The sequence below is a fragment of the Erpetoichthys calabaricus genome, chromosome 7, assembly GCF_900747795.2.
Source record: "Erpetoichthys calabaricus chromosome 7, fErpCal1.3, whole genome shotgun sequence".
Taxonomy (NCBI): Eukaryota; Metazoa; Chordata; class Cladistia; order Polypteriformes; family Polypteridae; genus Erpetoichthys; species Erpetoichthys calabaricus.
This window is the reverse complement of record NC_041400.2, coordinates 159,404,898-159,415,684: the sequence shown is the minus strand read 5'-3', so window position 1 is coordinate 159,415,684 and position 10,787 is coordinate 159,404,898. Positions and strand designations below refer to the sequence as shown.

The 10,787-nt window shown below is 35.6% G+C and overlaps 1 protein-coding gene across 1 annotated transcript in view; it reads left to right on the top strand.

Annotated features, from left to right (window-relative positions):
* Window positions 1–2,518: 2,518 nt before the first annotated feature.
* LOC114654175 (sodium channel protein type 3 subunit alpha-like) overlaps window positions 2,519–10,787 on the top strand; it is a 117,342-nt gene continuing 109,073 nt past the window's right edge. The window contains exon 1 of the mRNA XM_051929478.1: window positions 2,519–2,616. Coding sequence (XP_051785438.1) covers window positions 2,519–2,616 — 98 coding nt within the window. The remainder of the gene's footprint in view (window positions 2,617–10,787) is intronic.

Here is a 10,787-nt window from a genome sequence, read left to right as displayed (position 1 = left end):
ATCATTTTACATGTTTTTTTTTCTCCAGCTTATATCCTTTCTATATATGCATTTTAGTTTCCAAAGATATTGCTTTCTATTTTTGGGACATACTGTATTAATGGTATTTTTTTGTTTTAAAATAACTGCAATACACATGAAATAAGTAAGCACTCAAGTATAATAAGTTTATGTTCTAAGTTATCTCAACAACAGACAATGACTTTATGTAGAGAGGTTACATAATGGCTTTTACAACATTCTAGCAGACAGGTACTTGAACTTGTGAATGCTCCATAGTATATTTAATGCTGAATTTGATATACTGGAGCTTCATTTTCAAAGGATTCATGAACTAAGCTGTTACAGTAATAACTAAATACGTTTATTAGATCTGTTTGTTCCATTACAGAGTCATGAGGAGCTGTAGCCTGTCTGAATTACATCATCAAAGCAAGAATAAAAACAACAAGTTGAATGAGAATCAATAGGAAATGTAGTGAGATTTAGGTTCCAAAGAATAATAGCATTACAATTATTTTATCTGGTTTTAGAAAACAAAATCACTTTTAAGTTTGTATTAGTTATTTTTAGCAAAATCCAACAGAATTCATTTATTTTATCATCCCACCTTTAAAATATGATAACATTCATACTTTTTCCCCAGCTTTTACATATTTTTAAATACATGTTTTTATTCTTGTTGACACACTACTCTGTGCTTTGTTTTTTTCACTTTAAGTTGCTTTTATTCCTAACACACAGAATATTCTGCATGTTTCTGCATATACTGTAATTCAGCATAGTGCTTTATTAAGTGTCACATATTCAGTGTCACTATAGTCATGTTTCTATGTTATAATAACAATGATAACCTAGTTTAATTAGGAGGTTTAAGCCTATTACATAGTATTGGTGTGTATCTGTACAAATTAGTTACTGTGTATTTTTATTTAAATTCTTTTTTTTCCTCTAGACTTACTGCATCATCTCAAAAAGGTTCAAGGATATGTATATGTATCGGTTTAGTCTTAGCAAGTCCCTCTTTCTGCTGCCATACAGTCATCCAGTAAAGAAATATGCTGTTCTAACAATGACTCATCAATATCCTTTTAAATCTTTTTTTTAATAAAAATATTAGCAACCTTAATGGTAATGTCCATTTTTGTCTGTTTTAGTGTGATTTTCTATTACAGTTTATGTGTAATGTAAAATGCAATGAACTCCTAATGTTTTTGCAAGATTTGTCATTGAATATTAGTGAAGTGAACCAGGACAAAATATATACATATATAGTATAAGCAACAAACTTCTTAACTAGAATATCTAGTTTATTATATAAAATATTTGTTGAGAAGTATGTTTGTCTGGTGACACCGTAGCTTGTGTACTGGTTTCATATCTGTAGACTATAAACTCCTGAGTTCAAATTATATCCTAATCACCATCTATATGAAGATTGCAGACTTTTCCTATGCTGCATTTTGTTTGGGTAGTCTAATTTTCCTCCCACTTCCCAAGACCATGTTTCCCAGGTTAACTGACAAATTTGAGGTTTTATTTGGTAGATAAATGAGTGTATACTCCAATAAACTTAAGACATTTGAAGGGATGATTCTTATCTTGTGCCGCTTTTTGCTTTGGTAAGTCATTGAGACACCGTAAAAAGCTAGCACAGAGAATGGCTGGGGTTATAATTTCTTGCACTACTTTTCTAAATGTTTCTACTTTAATTGACCTGTTATCTTTCTCTTATAACTTAATTAAAACCAGTGTGACTTACTAAAAATAGTAATATATGATTTTCCAATTCATCCATTTTCCAATCTGCTCACTGGATTGTAGTGAACTGGAACCTATACATTAGTAAAATGTGCAAGGCATCAGCCATGGAAGGGGTGCTAGTACATATCAAAACAAAATTGTGCCATCACTTACTTATGTCAGTGTCATCAATTCAGAGTCATCAGTTAACCAAATATGAAAGTATTAGGGAAGCAGAATGAAAAACATAGTACAACAAACACAAACTGTTATGAAGCAGCAGTTGACACTTTGTTTAATAAGAACTAACCTATTAAATGAAAGAGAAAATCCTCTTTATTACTGTTTTCAGTCAGTCATTTTTATTGTGTTTGTACTTAGGAACCAAATGTTAAATTACATGTTACATATTTCTTAATTATGTACATTATTTATTCTAGTAGTGCAAAGTCTTTGACAACACATAATCCAATATATATGAACAAGTCAGTCTCATGCATGTGTACATTTTCTTGAATGAAAGACTAATTCCTTGACAAGTGTAACAGCTTTTGATTCTATCATTATTTTTTCAATTTTTATTAATATGTTACTTCTGGCAATGAACAGAAACTTTCTTGTAGCCGAGTAAGTATAATTTATATTTTATTTTCTCATTATCAAACATAACACAAATGACTAATCATTTTGTTCAAGTTAGGAAAAAATATACCTTAAAATAACAAATATTTTTATATTTTCCAGTTATATTTTTACAGTAATTTACTCAGTAGAAATGACCATTAAGATACTGGCTCGAGGATTTGTATTTCATCGTTTTTCATATTTGAGAAATGCATGGAACTGGTTGGATTTTACAGTTATCGTACTTGCGTAAGTAACTTTATGGCATAAGAATACTAAAAGCGTTATAAATATTCAACTAGTTTTTTTTACTAATTTTTATATAAGCATGCTCTACATTATGTTTAACTCTAGCCTGAATAAGTAAAATCAGTCCCAATGGACTATAGTAGTAGCAAATTAAAATTAAAACCACTGTCAGTGCCTGTTTTTTTTATTGCCAGTAATTAAAACTAGTGCAAAACCAGATTATTTGCTTATATACAGTATGGTTCAGTTACAGCACATGGACAAGTATGAAATGAATTGGAAACCTCAGTTAAGTCTGCAGTTTTTGCGTTTTAGTGCAGATTAATTATCATGAACAGAAGCAATAAGTGTGTTTCTAAAAGTGAGCTCACACGTGAGAATGACTGTCTTTTAATTGTTCAGAAGAGGAGTACAATGTTATTTATTGTACCATCAACAGAAAATGAGCCAGAGTTTAGATACTCTGTGTCAGTGAACAATAGCAAAATGGACAAGATGATTGCATTAACACAATTTAATACCTGTATAAATCAATGTAACTCTAACTTTAATCTTTATATATTTATTAGTAGGGTGTTGTAGTGTGTTGGCCATTATGGAGGCAAAGAGAAGTCAAGCAAAATGACAACTTTTATTGGCTAATTGAACTGATTAAAATGTGCAAGCTTTTGAAACAAGAAGAACGGGCCTCAATTGCCTTGAAAGCTTGCACATTGTAATTGGTTCAGTTAGCCAATAAAAGGTGTAATTTTGCTTGACTTCTCATTGCATGGTTATGTATTAAAAGTAAAAAACAAAAGGTTAAAAAAAAGCAATAAGGTTAAAAAAAAAGCAATAAAACTTTTAACTACTGTTAAAACACATTACTTAAAGTTGGCTCATTGATTTTAAATTGTCTCTTTAAAGATATGATGTTATTTTATTATGATTTATTTATTTTAATTGTATTCTTAAATGTTGCTCTTTTATATTACTGTTTTTTTATGCTTTGTGAGGTAATCTTGAGTGTCATGAAAGGCACCATCAGATAAAAAGTATTATTATTAAAGCTTATTATAGAAAAGTTCATATTCATACAAGAACCGGCAGCTTGAACATATCACTAGAGTTTTGAGATGATGGCAGATTAAATTTGCTGTTGTGCTGAGACATTATGTTTGAGGCTGGATTGCCATATCCATGCAGCCTACATGTCCTACTCATATTCATTTAAGCTTTTGTTCTACAGTTTTCTTCAACGGTCCCATGGTATGTTTTCAAATTATTTGGTGTCTGTAAATTGCCCCAGTGTTTGTGTAAGGTTGCACATGTTTACACTGTGTGATAGGATAGTGAGCCACAATGAGACTTTTATTTATAATAATGACACTTATTTTAGGTCATTTGATTTCATATGAATGAAATATATGCTGCCAAAGGAGAATAAAAGGAGATGTGCTCTATTAATGGGTATAACATTTCTCTGCACACTAGAGTAAATTGCTGTAACAGAGTAAAAACAAAGCTCAATTCAGTCTATTTATTACAGTGCCATTCTGATTTGCATGTTCACAGAACAGCACACTTTAAACATATGGCTAGTGGAAAGCTCAAGATCATTTTTACCAAGCAAAAATGAAATGCAATATGTGCTTATACAGGACATAAAGCTGCAAGTTGTTTTTATATGTTTGGCTTTCAAAGCTTTAAAACTTGCAGGGGTCCATGGTCATTAGAAACAGGCAAGTATTTATTAGTCTATCTGAATCAGGTCAAACTGATACCAAACTTTTAAATCTGTATTCTATGGTGAATTATAGACTAGGTTAGTCCTTAATACTTTTCTTACAGTAGATTTCACCTAACAAGAAACCTAATCCCTCCAAAACAGTTGTTCATAGAGCTGTGGGGAAATATGTTGATATGAAAAAAAGAATAATACATTGATTGATGTTAATAAATGGCATTAATTAAAAAACTATTTGGTAAGGCTCACACTTTATTTTCCTTACTTTTCTCTGTAGAAGGAGTCTCTGGCTGTTAGACTTATATCAAGTAAACTGAAATATACTCATTTTAACATACAAGATAATAAAATTTATTGATAACCACAAGGATTACAGAAATGTGATAAATGCATACATACAGAATCAACGTGGAAGTCAGGATTCAAGACAGATGAGCCAGACAACCATTTAACACACAACAAGCTGGCAGTTTATTGGCTATTTAGAGTTCTAATGTAGCATGGCACAGGTAAACAGTTTTATGATACCAGGCCCTAAAAGATGATGTCTGATGTGGGTCACTGAGGATTCTGTTGTGGGTTCAAGTATGGGATTCTTCCTGTGTTGCAGTGCACTATTGTTTTTTGCTGAATGGTCCTTTGTGCGTGGTATGGTGTGATGTTTCCTCCCTTAGCTCATTGTTAGGCTGTTTGCTGTGTTCTCTGCAACTTCACAGGAAAAAGTATTAATGCATTCTGTCACAAAAGTATAGGGGTTGAATACTCCTGCTTAAAGTAATGCTGTTGTCAGACTGGACTAAATCACTCGCACAGAGGTTGACTTGGAAGAGTGGATCTTAGAGTTAGCTCAGGGTGTTCAGTTCCAAGGCTTCATTCAGAGTATTTTCCGAACCAAAGAAACTTTGTAAGTTGTTTTGCTCCACAGATTGTGGGAGGCTTTTGACTCCAAAGAATGTGAATTGTCATCTTACAGCTCCTCAAAAAAGACAGAAGAGATAAATGCACCTAGTTTTGAGGAGGAGATGGTATCCTCCGGTGACTAAATCATGGTCCCTTCCAGTTACAGATCCAGTGCCTGCTTATAGGTTCATTATTTTGTTCATCACATCCAACCAAGATTTACTGCATGGGTGCAAGCCTTAAATGAATGTCCTTTCAGGACCTCTCTATCCAAAGGAGTCTCTACAGAGGTGTCAGCTCAACTCTAATTTGCATACCTTTGTAAAGTTAATAAATACAAATTGCAGAAAAAGAGTGAAAAATAAGTCATTTATTTTCATTCTAAACCCTCTTAATCCATTGTAAGAATCATGAGAACCTGGAGTCTATCATAAAATGCTGGAATGGTGTTAATCATTTAATTTAAAAGCAAAAATGTTGGTCCTTGTTATTACAATATAAGTAACCAATATTGCATCATGTAATGCTTCATTGCTATCGAAGATAATAACAACATAAGAAATTTAACAAACAAGAGGAGACCCTTTTTTCCATCAAGCTTGTTTGTTTACCTAATAGCTAAGGTATTCTAGTATCTCATCCAGATACTTCTTAAGTTTTGTCAAGGTCTGCGTTTCAACTGCATGACTAGCTAGTTTGTTCCAAATTGCCACAACTCTTTGCATAAAGAAGTGCTTCCAAGCTTCAGTCTTAAATTAACTTACCCCGATTTCCACAGGTATCTTCCAAGTACACTCTTAGCCATTTAGCTGAAAGAGTTCTGCTGGATCAAGTTTATTAATGGCTTTCAGAATTTTAAAGACCTGCATTAGATCCCCATGCAGTCTCTTCTTGTCAAGACTAAACTAGTTTAATTCCCTAAGCCTGTCAGAGTAGGATATGTACTTAAGTCCTGGGATGCACCAGTTACTTTCCTCTAAAGAGCTTGCAATGTGTTTTTTTGTAGTGTGGTGACCAGAACTGCACACATTATTCCTGATACCATCTCACTAGTGCATTATACCATTTGAGTTTAATGTCATTTAGTTTGCTACAATTACATTTTTATGATATAACCTAACATTTTGACTTTTTAAACAGTTATTTACATTGGTTTCACAATGAAATTGTTATGTTAACTTAAACCCCTACATCTTTTTCAGAGGTTATTGTCTGAACATAGTAGGACAGTCAGTGGGTCTACATGCACTGAGAAAACCAGGATAAGGTTTGTCAGCAGCCATACCACATGTACTTCAGAACAGGTCATCTACCTGAAGCTAAGCATGTTTGGGCCTGGCCAGTACTTGGATGGGAGACCAACTTGGAAAAGCCTGATATGCTTCTGGAAGAGGTGTTGGTGATACCAGAGGGCACTTACACTGAGGTCTGAATACAGGGACACTGTGCTGTAAAAATGGCACTGTTCTTTGAATTAGACATTTGGTCATTAAAGATAACTGGGCATCCTTCGTAAAGAGTAGGGTGTATCCTGATGTCCTGGCTAAATTGACCTCCATGGCCTAGTCATTCTGGCCCCCTGTCTCTATTTGGTTAACTATCTCTCACTCCTTCACCACCTAACATCTAATATGTGGTGAGCATACTGGTGCAATAATGGCTGCTGTCACGTTATCCAGGTGGATGCTTCACATTAGTGGTGGCCGAAGTGGCTCCCCATTCACTGTGTAAAGTGCTTTGAGTAGTGAGAAAAGCACTATATAAATGTAAAGAATTATTGTTATTATAAGGTGAGCATCCCAGTTAAGGTATAAACCTGATTTCTTAAAAACCTCAGATTATATGCTGCTGGAGTTCTCCTTTGGCACAATGCTCTGGTGTCATTAAACTGTGGAGAAAAAGAGCTAAACATCATCATCAGCCACCATAAATCCAAAACCAAGCATGAAGCCTTTAGACATTTTCTGGGTTTTTATCCAGAACAGGGGTCTCATGCATAACAGCGTGTGTAGAATTCACACTAAAACATGGCGTAAGGACAAAAGCGTAAATGTGAGTACAGTGATCCCTCGCTATATCGCGCTTCGCCTTTCGCGGCTTCACTTTATCGCGGATTTTATATGTAAGCATATTTAAATATATATCGCAGATTTTTTGCTGGTTCGCGGATTTCTGAGGACAATGGGTCTTTTAATTTCTGGTACATGCTTCCTCAGTTGGTTTGCCCAGTTGATTTCATACAAGGGACGCTATTGGCAGATGGCTGAGAAGCTACCCACCTTACTTTTCTCTGTCTCTCTTGCGCTGACTTTCTCTGATCTTGACGTAGGGGGTGTGAGCAGGGGGGCTGTTCGCACACCTAGACGATACGGACACTCGTCTAAAAATGCTGAAAGATTATCTTCACGTTGCTACCTTCTGTGTGCAGCTGCTTCGTGAAGCGACATGTTGCACGGTGCTTTGCATACTTAAAAGCTCAAAGGGCACGTATTGATTTTTCAGTTTGTTTTTCTCTGTCTCTCTCTCTCTCTCTTTCTCCCTGCTCCTGACGGAAGGGGTGTGAGCTGCCGCCTTCAACAGCTTTGTACCGGTGGTGCTTCGCATACTTAAAAGCCAAACAGCCCTATTGATTTGTTTGCTTTTCTCTCTGTTTCTGACAGTCTGTGCTCCTGACGCGCACTCCTTTGAAGAGGAAGATATGTTTGCATTCTTTTAATTGTGAGACAGAACTGTCATCTCTGTCTTGTCATGGAGCACAGTTTAAACTTTTGAAAAAGAGACAAATGTTTGTTTGCAGTGTTTGAATAACGTTCCTGTCTCTCTACAACCTCCTGTGTTTCTGCGCAAATCTGTGACCCAAGCATGACAATATAAAAATAACCATATAAACATATGGTTTCTACTTCACGGATTTTCTTATTTCGCAGGTGGCTCTGGAACGCAACCCCCGCGATGGAGGAGGGATTACTGTATGCACAAAAAAATCCAGATGCACTAATCTGTGTGTTCGCCAGCTTCCTTGTTCTTCCGCTCCATTAATCCTAGTCCGCGTGAAAAGTAACGCACGTGCACGCACCTGCTGTCCCGTCCTGTCTCCTCCCAGAATTACGCCTCTTTGAATCTGTAAATCAATATAAATAGCCCTTACGCTCAGCATTCTGTAAAAAGACAATGGCAAAAGCACAGAGGGAAATAGAAGAATTTCAGCGAATACCAAGTGGAGGCAAGGAAAAAGCACTATTTGTTGGTTTAAACAGTGGTATAAACAACAAAAGGAAGTTGATCGAGTGACATAGAGTGTCGGAGAAACTCGAAAGCTCAAGTTCACAAAGTCGCACAATGCCCGAAATAAAAAAAAAGTTGTCAGATATCAAAGTCGCCGTGAAAGGGCGATTTGTAGCCCACCATCTGAGTGCCATATAAAAGCTTATTAGGGTACAGAGAAAAGAAAAAAATTGGGACACAGTGAGAAAAAAGCTCGAAATGTCAACTTTAATCTTTAAATTTCCATTTCCAATTTTTATGATGTAGTTTATTTTGTCATTAAAGTAGAACATCGTAAACTTCATCTTTAAATTGTTTAATTTACTAGTTTCTCAAATTCCATTGTAACTAAAGTAGCAAATTAAATGCTTTGTTTTGTATGTGTTCTTCTGTGTGCTCTATGTGTGTGAATCACTATGTGCTTCTTAAATGGGCTTTCTCTTCCTCCGACTGGACACAGAATCCATTACATTTCGTGATATTACAGCTCTCTGAATAAATTAAATACTGAGATGTATACTTGATATCATTTTCATGATGATAAGAATTAAAGCATGTTGTTAAACATGGGAACACGGTGGCGCAGTGATAGTGACGAACTGGCGCCCTGTCCAAAGACTGCCTCACGCAAGATGATTGTGGCGCCATACGCGGCCTTCGATGATAAATAATTTATTGCAGCAGTACTGTCTCTTTCAAACGTACTAACCCCCAATTCCTGTCCTTCCTTTTCTTTCTCCAAGTAACCAGTCACCACACAATCAGGTCTGTAATAGATGTTAAGCCATCTGTAAGCTTAGAGCGCAGATTCTTCAAAACTTTTAAGGAACATTGAAATATCTTCGTAGTACATGTTTAATTATTCTATCTCTCTATCCTTCCAGTGTCGCGCCAGCCCCAGCAAGAATACAATGTGAGGCAGGAACAATCCCTGAACTAGCTAGCGCTGCGACACCGTGTCCTCACATGTTTAATTATTAACAATATAGATTATTTAAATGATGTTAACATTTTATCTGTATAATGTAATAAACATATTTTGCTGCATTTCATTTTCCTCATCATATGTAAATACACGCTTTATAATGTCACTCAGGTTGTGCAATATTATAACTGTATCGCAAATTTACAGTGAAATAATTGTACTAATAAGTACAAACAGTTCTACAAGGAGCACTTGATGGACTGATTGAGTGCGTTTATAGTTCTTGGGATGAAACTGTTTCTGAACCGTGATGTCCCTACAGGAAAGGCTCTGAAGCATTTGCCGTTTGAGAGCAGTTCAATAGAATGTGCGCATTTCTGAGGCAGCGTGTGTTTGATGCTGTATACCGATAATTCTCTTTCCGATCAGCTGCTGTACAGCTGTGATTCCACACTCAGATACAGTGGGATAAATAGTCTGAGTGGTGAATTGAGAGGAACAACGCCAAAGCAGCTATGGTATTTGGAATAGTTTGGCCATTCCGTGGACCATTATATTGTTACAGGTTAATTACAATCAGATGCCTTAAACTAATAAAAAATATGCGGTTAATTTCAGTGTATTTGATAAAGCCGCATCAGGGATGTGGATCTAAAAAAGAAAGGGAAACCACACTGAAACAAAAGCACTGCTTTGATGCTGGGTTCCTTTGAGTCAGTTTGCAAAACCGAGTGTAGAACTTGCGTACGTAAGGGATTGAGCTAGCGTGAAAATGTGCCTGGCTTTACGGCAAGTTTAGGTTTTATACATCGTGATTTAAGCATGGAAATGGGAGGACGCAACATTTTTCTGTGTACGCACTGTTTATACATGAGGCCCCAGGTCACTGTGTGTGTAGGCTGTGCATATTTCTGTTGTGTCTGCTTGACAGTTTTCTAAAAATCTTCCTCCCATGTCCCAAAAATGGTGTCTGTTTGGTCCACTGGTAACTCTAAATTGGCACAGTGTGTATGTACATGCAGGAATGTGATTAACTAGCAGTTTGAACCTGATGCCTCTGTGATAGGGTATGTCTCCCCATAGATGGGAGGTTAAATTGAGTACAGTAGATATAGAAAATAAATAGATAGGCAAAATTGTATATAAGTGAGCCAGATTTTGTAGTCATTTTCGATTTTGTGTAGCTTCTGTTTAAATATTTCCACTTAAAAACAGCAATTTGATATTGTCAACATATTATACAAAATATCAAAAATATCATTTTCAGGGGATTTTTCATTTTGAATTTAATGAATGTTGTGAAATATCAAAACTTCTAAAAATATTACTGCTATTGTGAAGATGTTATTCCAGTGG